Raw genomic sequence first — 15,687 nt, forward strand, 5'->3', positions numbered from 1 at the left:
CTAACTCCCTGTACTAGGGTCAAGAAATGCCCTCCTGTTCTCTGCATGGACACTTTTGTTGCCCCCTGTGCCAGGGCAGGAGCACTTCTGCAGACACTGTTACTATTCCCCTGTGCTGGGGACAGAACTGGATATTGCTGCTGCTTCCTTGTGCCTAGATGAGTGCTGGGGCCAGGGGCTACCAAGGATCCTTCTTGTTGGGCTGAACATTGTCTCTCTGTGCCAAGGTTATGCTACCCACTTCCAGTGCTGCAGGATGGTTATTACTGTGATAACTGTTTGGTCCACCACATTAATGAGGTCAGAAATGGCCACCAGAGATGGCTCAGGCAACTCCAAGGGGTTTTCTGGTTAGCCTAACAGGTCTTGAGCTCCTCTATTAGTAGTTATCTTAAGTGATCTGACTGAAGAACCCAGGAACTCTTTCTATCTTGAACTCACCAAGCTGCCACCAAGACTATTACTGATTTCAGCATTACTTACCTCCACTAGGGAGGGGACGGCATCTGGTATCTTCTAGGCCAGGACATGTGCTCTACATGTCATGTGGGAACAGTTGCTTTTTTTTGACAGTGTGGAGTGTGCCTAGAGCCTCTTCTGGAGCTCACTCTTTGGTGGCTCCTCGCTTACCCCTTAGTGGAAGTCCCCCCAAGAGTCATAGTTGAAAGGAACCAGAGCAGTGGTCTCTCCTTTTAATCAGATGTAGCACCTTTCTCCCCTCCCATCTTTAGCAAATCAAGTTGGGGTATTTGCAACATTTTCCCCTCTTGTTCTTACAGAATTTCCCATGGTACTAGGAAGAATCCAGTATTGTCCTCTCAGGTACCTCCCTGCCCCAGTATCTTTTACCAGAGTCCCCCAAAAATCCATGTAGCACAATTCTCAATGGCCTCCCAAAGGTTATGCAAGATATTCCATGTAATCCGTTAGCATTGATTCCAAACAATCCCCAAACTAAAGTCTTTAGGAAGGGACCAGTCCTAGAACAGCTAGAGGTCCTGGAGATCACTGTTACCTCCAAATATAAGTTATGAAAATTAGAACATCTGTCATCTTCAGGGCATGGTTCTGTCTTTAGTTGCTGAATATCCACCCTGTCCATTATATGTAGCCAGCATTTCCGGAAGCTTTGCCAGAACCATGGAAGGGAGAGGGTACCAGTCTTCTGTATCTGGGTCTCTGATTACTCAAGACCCACCTTCCTTTGTACTGACCTTCCCTTACTTCATCAAAGTCATTCCTATCCGATCCTGCCAATTAACACCAAATGTTATAGGCCAGGCCTGATTCAGGCTTGTCCAGTGTTTAAGCTTCAGGATTGGAATGAAATGAGATGCTCATAGACCATCTAAGAGTTCATAAAACGAAATTTACTTAGCCACAGCATAGAAAGGATATTCAACACAGATACAATATTGATTCGGTTGGACACACCTTCCCTGCTTCTTTGTTGGTTATGATGGAGGGCTAGTCAGAGGTGGGTCTGTAGACAGAAGGAGGAGCTCCCAAATTCTCATACATTGACTTTTTTTTTTTTTTAAGTGAGGCAATTGGGGTTAAATGACTTGCCCAGAGTCACACAGCTAGTATTAAGTGTCTGAGGCCAGATTTGAACTCAGGTCCTCCTGACTCCAGGGCCAGTGCTCTATCCACTGTGCCACCTAGCTGCCCTATACATTGACTTTTGTACCACCAGAAGTAATGTCAATGGTTTGTGCTTTAGCTCTCTGGGCTAATTGCATCTTCGGGGTGGTTTCAATAAATCCTATGAAAGGAAGAAATAGCCTAGCATATGTGGTGTAGATATTTTTCTTATGAAGAGGATGATAACATAAGATAACAAAGCATCTGACAAATGCTTGGCTGAAATATAAGTAAAGTCTTTGTGGTACCCCTTCTCAGGTTACACATCAATAGTATTCCCCTGATCTACCAGTCTAGTAACCATGTCAAAACAGGAAAGGAGGAGAATCTGTCATCAACAATTTTTGATAAAACCATGCTGATTTATTGAACACCATTTCCTTTTCTGGATGTTCCCTTTTAGTAATACATTCTAGAAATATGCCAGAAATTGGAGTTAAGCTTGCTGTACTATGACTTATAGATTCTACTCTTTTACTTGAACAGGGCAGCTAGGTGGCACAGTGGATAAAGCACCTGCCCTGGAGTCGGGAGAACCTGAGTTTATATCTGACCTCAGACACTAGTTGTGTGATCCTGGGCAAGTCAGTTAACCCTCATCTGTAAATGAGCTGGAGAAGGAAATGGCAAACTACTCCAGTATCTTTGCCAAGAAAACCCCCAAATGGGGTCAGTTAGAATGGGTCAAAAAAAAAAATTTAGGTTAAGTCAAAATGTGTAAAATGAATAGTGTCATGGTTCTCCCCTTCCTCCCCTTCTCCACCTCTTTGGCTTTGTAGTAGTTGTTCATTTGGATCAAGCCATGATAGTTATGAGTCAAAAAAGCAAGAACCATGGTGGATTTATTTGTTTGTTTGTAGGGCGTGGGGAACAAAGCAATAAAAAAAAGGAAATCCGGGTTTCTGTCAAGTGTCTGAAAATGTGTCCATGTGCTTGCTTCAGCAGCATGTACTAAAATTGGAATGTTAAAGAGGAGACAAGCATGATCTCTGCTCAAGAATGACATAGAAATTCATGGTGTTCCATATTTTTTAGAGAAAAAAAGTGTTGCCCACATCCATACTTTAAAGTGTTCCAAAGCTTGGACCCTAAGAAAGTTAAGTGAAACATAAGATTTCTTCTCCATAAAATCATAAGATTTTAGATTTGAAGGAGATCTCAGAGGTCATCTAGTTCCACACGTGTAAGTAAGTTTGTTTCCGAAGGCAAATTCGGTTGAGGTGAATTAAGGTGGTGCCTACAGTTTACCCTGGTTGTGTTAAGAAGGTGGACCATGGGAGAGAGGAGGGATTAACCTCCAGAGGTATGGCCACCTTGGGCCAGAAGACAGAATCAGGGCAGCTGCTACAGCAAGGTATGGAGTTCTCATCGGGAAGCATGTCCCTTGAATGTTGCTCATTCTGTCCTAGTTATGGCGGAGTCTAGTCCAATTCTCCCAATTTTACAGTAGATAAATTGAAGTCAACCAAGGGGGAGGAATAGTCCATGGTCAAACCAGCCAAGTAGCAGCAGAACAGGGACTAAAAGCACAGGTCTCTGGACTCTTGGTCCTTGGATCTTTCTACATTGTACCATATGTAAAGGGGATATCTCTGTCAGAGTTATAAAGGAAGAAACTTGTGCAGAAACTGTAAGGATAGGGCTCTGTACTTGGAATTTCCCTGCCAAATGGCAACAGCAAACATTACAAAATAAAGGCCTCTGAAAGGGAAAGAGAATAGAAAGATTAGCAGAGATAAAATTTATTAGTTAAATACTGATTTTACAGCAACCTCACCTTAAGACAACGTTAACGGGTCTGTGGGGTTAGGGAGGGTGTGGGCATCCATCCTTCATGGAAGGGAACAAAATAGGAGATGAAAATTGAACCTTGTTTTAAAGATGCTCTTCACTACTGTTAGATTCTTTTGGGTCAGGGGTAGGTAATGTCATAGACAGTTACAGCACTGTTTATGAGAAAGAAAAAAGATCATGGTGAAGAGTCTCTGTGGGGCCCTGGGGCCCTCTTTGAATCAGCAGTATTTTAGGACAGCAGTAGTGGGGCAAAGCAGGGAAGGAAAAAAGACCAATTCCAGAGAGGCTCACAGTGGTGGCTTTCCAAGGGGTCACACTCAGTGCTTTCCTCTATGGGATGTTTTTTTCCAACTCTCTTGAGGCTTTTACCTGCCAGGTAGAAGATTTCCATTTAGAAAAAAAAATCAGTCAAACATTTAAGCCAGTTAATATCTCATCATCATACATATAACTTGGTCCACAACCTTTGAAATAGCCCAAGAGAGGAGGCAAGGAAGACACATTTTATGTTATGCATGAGAGTTGTATCACAAGTGAAGGTTCAGAGAGTATGGGAATAAGAATCACTGGTTTCTGGAAAGATCCTCCTCCCACCTCCAAAACCTTGCCATCCCAAAGTCACTGAGCTCAGCTTAGGGGCAGTGCCCAATCAGACCTTCTTCTCTGGTGTGGCTTTGGATTCCAAGCAAAGCCTCAAGTCTTAGGTCATGGGAGTGAAATGGTTAAAAGGAAAAGATCTCCCCATCAGGAAATCTTGCAGGAGGAAGTCACATGAGAAATGGTTTCTGACTACAATGAAGAAGCTTTCCCCATTTGGTCTGTGGAGGGTGGGTCTCTGTACTCGATGATCCAGGCTCTTTCCAGTTTTCCTACCCAAGTGGCCTTCAAGTTTCTTCCAAATCATTCTTCTGGAGTCAGTCTCATCAAGGGGAAGAATTGGGAATTCTGGCTACAGAAAGTCCCAAATCTCTTTTCTCCCCTGGCCTCCCAAATCCCAGAGTCCATGTGAGGAGTTTGAGGTGGAGAAAGAGGTGAGATTATGCAGTGATGATGTCCCCATGACTTTCAGCTAAGACGAGGCTATTCCAGGAGTCCTGCTTGGTGCCAGCCTGTGGGGACTGGCTGACTGGAGATGGGTAGCCCTGAGGAGAGATCTTCAGGGCTGAGAGAACTGGATGGATGGAGGCCCCATGGCCTGACATCGAGCTGACTGAGAATGACTAGAAACAAAAAGTGAAAGGATGAAGTGAAAGGGAGTTCATCACAGAAGGCTACAAAGTATTTGGGATGGGAGAGTTCAAGGTGGAATTTTAATCACAGGGCCACTGTCACATGGAGACCCTAACTTGTGTTGTAGCTTAAAATATTGCTCTTTGGGAGCCCTTCATTCTAAGACAATTATCATATCTGAAAATGCTTGGGCAGACCCAAGCTTCTGCCAAGTGGATTAAAGAAAAAGGATGAGGAAAGGAAAAATGACAGGCAAAGCAATTAGCTCCTCTCCTAGCTTGGTCCATTGAGTGGAGGTAGCTTGGTACAGTGCTTGTTGCTTTCCCTGCCTGTTCCACTCCAGTGGACAATGGGCTGGATTTGCAGTCAGACAATTTGGGTTAAAATCTCAACTCTGCACTTGATGCTTGTGGGATCCTGGGCAAATCACTTCTCTTTGGTTCTCAGTTTTCTCATCTATAAAATGATGGGCGTTCGACTATATGACCTTTAAGGTCTCCTCCTAGCACAGAAATCTATGATTCTATAAGAAATCAGAAATTCAAAGGGCCTGGATAATAGATCTTCAACATTGGAGTATGACACTCTTTAGGGCCACAAGGAGTTTTTACCTGAATTGCCTCATTTCATCCTTATAACAAGTCTATGAAGGATGTAGAATAAGTGTTACCTGTGCCCATTTCACAGGAGAGGAAGCTGATGGTAAGAGGTTGTGATGTCACAGATTATAGTTATTGAATAACCAAACTAAGTCTCCAGAATCCATAATCTCATACACACCATGTTGCTTTGAAAAAGAGTATCAAATGGTACCATGGCAGGATAAGCATTGTGTGACAAAGGGAAAATCTGGACTTCTGGGAAGGAACAAATCCAGCTATTAGGTATATAGCGACATCTAATGGCAGCTTGGTGGTACAGTGGATTGAATGCTGGAATTAAAAAGAACTGAGTTCAAATGTGACCTCAGATAGCTATGTGACCCTGGGAAAGTCACTTCACCTCTTTGCCTCAGTTTCCTTAGCTATAAAATGGGAATAACAATATCACCTACCTTCCTGGGTTGTTGTGAAGATACAATGAGCTAATATTTGTAAAGTGCTTAGCACAATGCCTGGAAGATAGTAAGTGCTATATAAATATTAACATTATTGTCATCATCATCGTGTCATCTGGCCACAGGGAAAGACAACTGAACTTCCAGCATGTATGCACCTCACAGTGAGGAACCTTTCCTAAATTCCTATGTAAGATGCTCAAGGCTTTTCTCACTCTTGGGCACCAAAGCCCCACTGACCCAAAGAATACAAAGGTAGTTAGGAATGTTGAACCCTCCCTCAGGTAATCCAAAGAGAAGAGCAAGAAAGTAGATTCCACGAGGAAGATGAGTTTTCCATCACCTACTCTAGCCCCAAGATGAAACAGGTAACCAGTTCACAGTGGCTGTTAAGGACTCCAGAAGACCTAGGGCAGTCCTGAATAGGGACAGGACACCTCTGAAGTAATGGTAAAGGCCATGTTATTAGAGAAGGACTAGGTAGTGCAGTGGATAGAGTGTTGGGTCTGAAATCAGGAGACTCATCTTGGGTTCAAGTCTTTCCTCAGACACTTGCTAGCTATGTGACCCTGGGAAGTCACTTAACCCTGTTTGTCTCAGTTTTCTCATCTGTCAAATGAGCTGGAGAAGGAAATGGCCAACTACTCTGGTTATCTTTGCCTAGAAAACCCCAAATGGGGTCACAAAGAGTCAGATATGACTGAAAAATAGCTGGACAATAAAATGTAAAGGGGCCAATTCACCTTTTGAAGGTCCACCTCCCTGCATTAATGGAACATGAGATTTATAGCACCATGAAGATCCCTATCTATCCCAACACCCTCATTTTCTAGAAGAGGAATTTCAGGCTCAGACTGGCCCCTGTTTATATTGGTAATAAGGTCATGTGACTTCAAATCCAGTAGTCTTTCTATACTGTATGGTAGTCATACACCATACTGCTTCCTTAAAATGAAAATAAGCTTGATGATGAACCCAGGTAGCAAATTTCCCCACAGTCCCAATGTAGCTACCTTGTACTATAAAACAAAGAGCCTTGATATTTGGGATATTTACCACAGGGCAAGCCCATCACTCACTGAGGACTTTCTTCAACTCTAGCTCAAGGTCAAAGTTTTCTGGTTAAATTGCCTTCAAAGCTATGTTTCATCCTGGGCCCCTAGGAATCTGCCCACCAGGGAGCCTCTTCCCATCCCACCTGCCACACTTACCTGAGACATGGGGCTGGTATGGCCATAATGGGAGGAGAGCCCTGGCTCTGTTTTGATGGGACGCATCTCCTCAGTGCTGGTGGTATTGCTAGAGCTGCTGGCAGTGCTGGTGGTGGGAGTGAGACTCTCACTGCCTGTGGGACCTGGAAAGAAGGCATGTACAGCACTGACTCTTGGGCAGAGTGACAGAGACCAAAGAGGGATAGAACTATTCAGAGAAGACCAGGAGGCAGATAACAATGTGATTACTCCTTACAGAAAGAAAGAGACTTGATGACTGTGGGAGGGAAGGATGGGCTGGATTACAGCCGGAAACAAGTAAAACAGAAATCATGACGGTTATATCAGTATAGAGTTAAGACCTGCAAAAAAAGATTTTGCCAATGTGTCTCCATCACATGACAAGAGGCAGTATAATATTGTAGAAGCACTGCTGTTTTCAGTGTGAGGAAAACACCTGGCTTTGAATCCCATTGTTTGGTACTCTTTAGTTGTGACAAGTCACTTAACCTGAACTTAATTGTGGGGTTTTTTTGTTTGTGTTTTTAACCAGACCTGTGATTTTGTTGGAGTATAGAGTTCATGGTAAGGAATTCACTCTGCCAAGGGAGAACAACATTCTCTCATTCTCTCTCTCTCTTTTTCTCTCTCTCTCTCTCTCTCAGTGAGGCAATTGGGATTAAGTGACTTGCCCAGGGTCACACAGCTAGTAAGTGTCAAGTATCTGAGGCCTGATTTGAATTCAGGTACTCCTGACTCCAGGGCCAGTGCTCTATCCACTGCGCCACCTAGTTGCCCCAACATTTTCTCTTCAATTTTTAAACTTAGAGGGTTTCCTAGGGGCACTGAAAAGTTAAGTGACTTGCCTAGGTTCATAGAACCACAATGTATCAGAGCCAGGACACTTTAATGCTGACTCTAAGGGCAATTCTCTAGCCACTGGGCCACATTTACTAGAACATGTAGTAAAGATACATGTAGTCAAATGAAGATACTTTACAGGCTTGTTGTGAACTAATTTATGTAGGGCAAGGGCATACTAGAAAATGCCATGATATAGGTGAGCTATTATCATTACTCTCCTTTTCTTTTCTTTCTTACTTTTTTTTGCGGGGCAATGAGAGTTAAGTGACTTGCCCAGGGTCACACAGCTAGTAAGTGTCAAGTGTCTGAGGCTGGATTTGAACTCAGGTCCTCCTGACTCCAGGGCCAATGCTTTATCCATTGTGCCACCTAGCTGCCCCCCCCCCCACCATTACTCTCCTAAGAGACTGGTCAATCCTGTCATTAGGGCACAGGAACAGTGGTATGGGTAACTCATTTAGTTGTACTGTGGCCTGGATGAAAGTCAATGAAGATAAATACATTTCCTTTCTTTAATGGCAAGCTCACGAGCCATCGATATTGACTGGAATGAATAAATACTTCCTAGGTACCTCAGTACTGAGAAGGGAGTGTCTAGCATAAGGGGCAAGACAGGAAACTATTGCTTCCACAGTAAATCCATATACTGGTACCTTAGTTTATAAACTGACTTCTTGTGATCTCAGTTAGTGTGACTTAGTCTGATTATATCTGAAGAAATGACCAAGTTGAGTTCATGGACTTACAAGATTGAGCAAAGGTAGAGCAACATTTGCAGCCTTCCTAAACAACTTACCTTCACCCTCACCATAATTAGTATTAATAAGACCACAGTATGAAGTAGAGAAACTCTGGTGGACCTCAAAGGATTTTACATAAAGCACATCATGGATCCTCACATACAAAGGAAGAAACTGACATTATCATTACTATTATTGCAGGGTTAGCTAACCATGAAGAACAACTATTTCACAGCCCAGAGTTTTACTGATTTGTTTACATAATTACATGTCACATCATTAATATTAGAGGCCCACCTGATGTTGTCTTGGCTTTGTTAAGATTCTTGGGCTTCCGTTTCCTTGTTTGAATCCCTTCTTTCCTCATTGCAAGAGGCCTTGGGACCTAGGGAACCAAAAATAATATTGTAAGCAAACACAAGTTTCCATATGTAATCTATTTTTTTTTTAAGGGAGGCAATTGGGGTTAAGTGACTTGCCCAGGGTCACACAGCTAGTAAGTGTTAAGTGTCTGAGGCCGGATTTGAACTCAGGTACTCCTGACTCCAGGGCCGGTGCTCTATCCACTGCGCCACCTAGCTGCCCCCATATGTAATCTATTTTCTAATGCACACCAAGGGGCAGAGAGATGCCGGGAATCATCTTCAACAAGTAGCTATAGTTATGTAGTTGAGCAATGTGAATGGAAATTTTCATGAGAAGGCATTTAGAGAGAAATCAGACTTGCAAAGGAATTTTAGAAGTTGTTAATCAATTACTTTTTCTTTTTTTAAAACTGTGGCAAACTCTTCCCAAACTTGATAATGTCATTGTGAGCAGTACTGAGGTTTCTCTTTTCCATTTTTGTATTAAAATTGTCATTCACCCACATCCCGATTTCCTCTCAGTTTCTTAATTTGACCAGTTTATTATGGGACTAACAAAGATTATTAAAATAGTTACAGACAGAGATGGAAATTAGGTCAGAAGTTGGAACAGGTCTAACAATTACATGAAAGAATGCTTCAAATCAGAACAATCCTGAGGTTTTACCTTATACGCTGAAAATTTACAAAAATTACAAAAGATGGGAATAATTAATGTTGGAGGGGTCGTGAGAAGATAGGCACATTAATGTATTATTGATGTAGCTTGTGAGTCTGTACAACTATTTTGGAAAGCAATTTGGAATCATAAAAATAAAGTGACTAGTATCCATCTTTAACCCAAAGATTCTGTCACTAGGTTTATACCCCAAGGAAGCCACTGATAAGAAGAAAGTCTCCAAACACACCAAAATATTTATAGCAACAGTTGTGATAGTAAAGAATTGGAAACAAAGTTGATGCCCATTGATTGGGAAATGGCTAAGCACTGTGGTTCTTGAATGTAATGGAATATTGTGGTGTTATGAGAAATGATATGTATGATGAATACAGATAAGTATGGAAAAGTCTATATGAACTGATGCAGAAGGAAGTAAGCAGAGTCAGGAAAACAAGACAAAGACTACAACTATGTAAATGGAAAGAGTAGACACACACACACAATAAAATAGAAAGTCACAAAATTATAAAGATCAAACATGGCTTTTAAAAAGAGATATAAGGGATTGATGTGTAAAAAAAAAAAAGAGAGAGATATAATGGGGTGGTTAGGTGGTGCAGTGGATAAGGCACTGGCCCTAGATTCAGGAGGACCTGAGTTCAAATCTGGCCTCAGACACTTGACACCTACTAGCTATGTGACCTGGGCAAGTCACTTAAGCCCCATTGCCCCGCAAAAAAAAAAAAAAAAAAAAAAGAGATATAATAAGGTACCCTTACTCCACTGTTTGCAGAAGTTGGAAGTTCCCAAGTATTGCACATTGTACAGATTTTTCATTTTTTCTAAGTACTGGTAAGTCAGGCTCTTTTTCCTCCCTCCCTCTCTCTCTCTCTCTCTCTCTCCCTCTCTATTTCTCTTTCTCTTTTGTCCTCTGAAAAATACTATTTGGTGGATGGGATGCCTCTCTGTGAGGGAGAGAAATGAATACTGGGAGAAATCATGGTGATGTAAAAAAATCATTAATATAAAGTTATTTTAAAAAACAATATTGAGAAGATAATTTCATTTCCTGTTATATTAGTAATATTGGGGGAGAGGCTGTCTTCCTCATGAATGACACAACCTACCTCTATACCTATTCTCTCATTCATCCCTCCAGTCCTAGGGGAAAAATTGTCCCTCCTTCTTCCTAAGACTAACCTCTCCACCTATACCCTAGAGTTCATCTCTTCCTTTCTTCTAAGGGATCTTTGTCTTACATTTTCCTTTCCAATATCTTTAGTTTCTCCCTCAGCACAGGCTTCATCCCCACTGCCTTCAAACATACATATGAATTCTCCATCTTCAAATGTTTTTTTTTTTCTCTTTTGGTCCTGCTTTTTTCCCTTTAGCACTATTCTATTTCTCTATCTCCTTTCACTGTCAAACCTCTTCAAAGAGTGATCTATATCTACTGCTTCTACTGGTTCTCCTTACCCTCCTGCAATATGGCTTCCACTCCATTACCACCAAACCATAATTCTTGAAGGCTGCTGATGGCCCAAATGGACTTTACTCAGATTTTTTCCTGCTGAGCACTTCTTCAGAATTCTATACTTTTTGCTACTCCTTCCCAAAATGCGTCCTTTAACTGCTTTAATAGTGTTCTCCCCTGACTTTCCCCTACCTCTCTGACAACTCCTATCTACTTTCATAGTTTACCTCTCCCCCTTCACTTTCTCCTCCAACTTGCTCATTTCAATCCTTGGCCTTCTATTCTCTGGATCTACTCTTTCCCTTAGTTAACTGATTTGTCTCACAATTAAAGCTACCATCTATATACTAAGGACTCAAATATATATATACACACACACATATATATGTATGTATATATGTATATATATGATTCATGTTACAATTATATATTTTAGAATTTTAGAATTATCATTTACATTTCTAATCCCTAAGACATTTCATCTGCCAACTCTGAGCATTTTCATTAGCTTTCCCTTATACCTGGAATGCTATCTCTCCTCATCTCTGCTTCTTGGCTTCCTTCAAGTCTTAGCTAAAATACTACCTTCTACAAGAAATCTTTCCTTATCCTTCCTAATTCTAGTGTCTTACCTCTGTTGATAATTTTCAATTTATGTTGTATATAGCTTGTTTGTATATAATTGCTTGCACGTTGTTTCCCCCTGTAGACTGTGAGCTCAATGGGAGCAGGGACAATCTTTTACCTTTCTTTGTATCCCAATACATAGTGCCTGAAACATACTAGGGTACTTGGTAAATATTTATTGACTGTTGTTATTGTCGTTTGTCCTTTGTTCTTTTTTTTTAAATTTTTTGAGGGGCAATGGAGGTTAAGTGACTTGCCCAGGTCACACAGCTAGTAAGTGTCAAGTGTCTGAGGTCGGATTTGAACTCAGGTCCTCCTGAGTCCAGGGCTGGTGCTTTATCCACTGTGCCACCTAGCTGCCCCCTTTGTCCTTTGTTCTTGAAGAGGACCATGACAGATAGTACAACTTGCGATGAATTAGATTTAAGTGAGTCAGGGCTATGCAAAGTCACCAGCCTCACTCTCTCTCCTCCAGAGCCATCTGGGTCCAGTGGCAAGATATACATCAGGACAACTGGAGATAGCCCCAGATGTTTAAGGTAATTGGGGTTAAGTGACTTGCCCAGGCTCACACAGCTAGTATGTGTCTGTGGTAAGATTTGAACTCAGGTCCTCCTGACTCCAGGACCAGTGCTCTATCCACTGGACCACCTAGCTGCCCCATTTATTGACTGACTGTTTGAAGCCCTAGTCCCAAATAGCTAAAAGAACATCTTCACCTCTCCATGTTTGATCATTAACTCAAACCCATCATATCCAAAACTGAATTCTTCCTTTTTATGCCCAAATTTGTTCTTCTTCTCTAGATGAGCAAGGACAGAGAGAAAGGATTGAGAAAGGTGTAATAGTATGAACCTGGGAAAACTAGCCTCCATGAACTGAGTTCAAATCTAATCTCGAATTAGATCGTATGGCCCTGGGCAAGTCACTTAACCTCTGTTTGCCTCAGTTTCCTCATTTGTAAAGTCAGGATAATAATAGCACTTGCCTCCCAAGGTTCTTGTGAGGATTAGATGAGTTGATAAATGTTAAGTGCTTAGCACAGTACCCGGCACACAGTAAGCACTATTTAAATGTTATTTATTATTAAACACAGTGCCCGGTACATAATCAATGCTTAATAAATTAATTCACAATAGATCTGCCCATTTGATTGATCTTCCAAAATATAGTCTGCCTCCCCTCCCCTGTTGTGCTCAACACCATGCTTTGCACTTGCTAAATGGTCAATAAAAGTTTCTTGAAGGAATTAAAGCTAGCACGAAGGGTAAATCAGTACAATTCAACATATATTTGCCTACTGCATGCAAAATTTTAGGAATATAAAGATGAAATATGACATAGCCCCTATTATCAAGAAACTCTCATTCTACTGTGTAAGATTAGATGAATGATAAGAAAAAGAATCAAGAAAGAGTAGAAAGAACACTGGATAAGATATCAGAAGAAGACATATCTACATTCAGTGGCAACATAAAAATGACAATTAAAAGGATGTGAAACCTGACAAATAGAGAGATGAACAGTCACCTCATTGGCAAGGTTTGGGGACCCAGTCTTAACTTACCCCATGCAGCTTCATGTAAAGGCCGCAGGCATTACAGACAGGCTCCCCTTCTGCATTGCGGCGCCATAGCGTGGTAGTTGTAGTCTGGCAATTTGCACAGGAGAGTCCCACCCGTCGGGAGGCAGACTGAAAAGGCAAGGCCAAAAGGCTTATTTAGTATTTCAGCAAAAGAGAGATTGTCCCTAAAGCCAATCTTCTTGATCAGATCAATGGGAGGGCACTTCCCTGAGATAGCCAATTTCCTGTCATGGAACCAAAAACAGCCAATAAATATGTCCAATCCAATGAAACAACTTCCTGTAGGACATGTCACATGGGTGGGAGGTTCTAGGGAAGGATATAATGTCTTCAGAGGAAGTATGGTAGGTGGAAAGACTACTGGATTTGGAGTCAAAGGGTCTGCGTCGTGCTAATTACCACTTATGTGATTTACACTCCCATTCCTCATCTCTAAAATGAGAGAATTGGATTATGTGAACTCTGAAGTCCCTTCTACACCTTAATCTATCAGTCACCAGGCTATTTCATTGAGTTATGAAGCCAGAATCTCCTAGTAGATACTTAAGTTACCTTCCAGATAAAAAGGAAACTTGGGAAGTTACAAAAACAAGTTTAATTCATAAAAGCTGGAAGATAGAACTTTAGTGTTACTAATGAGAGCAGAGGGAGACCAAATAGGAAAGGGAGCGTGGCTTGAAGAATGTGTAATAGGGGTTTGGAGTCTGTGTGCAGATGTCATTTGTTTGCAAAGATGGTGTCATTCCTGCAGAAGATTCTCGAAGCTTGCTTCTGGGTGACTAGGATCCTGGAGTATTCTAGACATTGTACTCCACAGCCACATGCATGGGAACAATGTTTTTTCCATTGGCTGCACAGCCACAGCCCTGTAGCTGGAACTTATTTTATGTTTTATTATTATTTTTATTATTTTACTTAAAATATTTTATCATTACAATGTTATAGTTTTTTAGAACTTAAAGAAATAAAACTTTAAAAAATTATGCACAATCAATTTTGATCAAATTATTCTTTTAATGGGACTCTGAGGCATGTCAAGGTCATCCAAGATAGAAGCATCAAGATGGGAGAAAGCAGGGATTTGCTCCTAGGAGAAACATTCTGTATTTCCCTATCACCAAGGTAAAAGCAGTCTTTTCATTGGTTGGGTACCTGGAACAGGCTGTGTCTTTAAAACTATCATACTGGGACAATCTCGCTCTTTCCAGCTGCCACCGAAGGCATGAAGGTCCTGTTTACCAACAGCACAGGAGCCATGAGCTAAACTGGGGGAGAGATGGCAACATTTTCCCCACCCCGTACCCCCACATCACTCACCCCCAAGAATTGGACTTGGAATTTTGATCTTTTTTGTCCATCCTTTTCAGTTCTAGGCACGGGAGCTAGATAGAGTCTCTGGATTTGTATTCAGACCATGGTAACTTTGGAGACAGGATGCCAGGCCAGATGTTCTTGCCAGCCCAGTAGGGAAGCCCTGAGAAGTCAGTGACCAGGATTCAAGCCCAGGGGGAGCTTGGACTATGGTATCTACCCATACTGAATTGAATTAAGCTGAGAACTTCATTGCCTTCCTTTTACTGGAGACTGAGATTGTGTAGGGGATTATTTTGCTCACCAGATTTGGGGAGGGGAGATGTTTGTATCCCTGCTATACTTCTGAAGCAAATATTTCTTTGTGAAAGCTAATCTGACTGTTAAGTGGATAAATGGAACTGGGGTGCAGGGGGCTCCTAAAATTGGGTAAACAAATCAGTGGGGGATGGAGCCACTGGCAGAGACTAGATACTCCCAAGCCACCTAGGAATACTGGAAAACCCTGAGGGAAGGATGAAATATAACATCTGGTTCTCAGACAGTGGGGGCCAGGATACTCACCGTTACACTATATTTTGTTTAACTAAAATAGAATTTCAGTTGTAAAAACAAACTCCTGTTACAAAAATTAATCATAATCTTTATTGGATCTGAGTTGCTTTTACAAAAACACTTACAAAGTCTCATATGACAACATTTTAAATAGAAAAAATACTGATTTTTAAATAGTTTGGCAGACATATTTATGTGGCTTATATACATATGCGCTAGTTTGGCATGTTTTTTTCTATAGGAAATTCTTATGGAAGTATATTAAGCAAGTTAAACGGAAAGTCTAGCTGCTAAAATGCTGTTTAGCAGTTAACAAGTGATTTCTTTGAAATATTAAACAAAATACATTTTCTAGAATGGGTTTTAGATTTTCTAGTGGGCCCTCTAGTGCCAGAAATAAGGACTTTTTACAAATAACAACTTCAGTGCAATTTCCCTTAGTCATGTTTAAATCTCTTCCTTTGGCAGCAGCACCATTGGATTATAAAGAGAACTAAGAGTCTAAGATTTATATTTCAAATCAAATAGGAAATGAAATCAAATGATCCATAGACCTGCATGTAAAAAGG

The 15,687-nt window shown here is 41.3% G+C and overlaps 1 protein-coding gene and 1 pseudogene across 1 annotated transcript in view; one reads left to right on the forward strand and one right to left on the reverse strand.

The window, feature by feature from the left end:
- Nucleotides 1-2,575: 2,575 nt before the first annotated feature.
- LOC122745009 lies at nt 2,576-2,676 on the forward strand (annotated as a pseudogene).
- Nucleotides 2,670-15,687, reverse strand: part of GATA4 (GATA binding protein 4) — a 75,575-nt gene continuing 62,557 nt past the window's right edge. The window contains exons 4-7 of the mRNA XM_043986121.1: nt 13,235-13,360; nt 8,838-8,925; nt 6,937-7,079; nt 2,670-4,658 (exon numbers count right to left, since the gene is read on the reverse strand). Of these exons, the coding sequence (XP_043842056.1) occupies nt 4,476-4,658; nt 6,937-7,079; nt 8,838-8,925; nt 13,235-13,360 (540 nt within the window). The 3' untranslated portion in view covers nt 2,670-4,475. The remainder of the gene's footprint in view (nt 4,659-6,936; nt 7,080-8,837; nt 8,926-13,234; nt 13,361-15,687) is intronic.

This window comes from Dromiciops gliroides, chromosome 2 (genome assembly GCF_019393635.1).
Source record: "Dromiciops gliroides isolate mDroGli1 chromosome 2, mDroGli1.pri, whole genome shotgun sequence".
Lineage (NCBI taxonomy): Eukaryota > Metazoa > Chordata > Mammalia > Microbiotheria > Microbiotheriidae > Dromiciops > Dromiciops gliroides.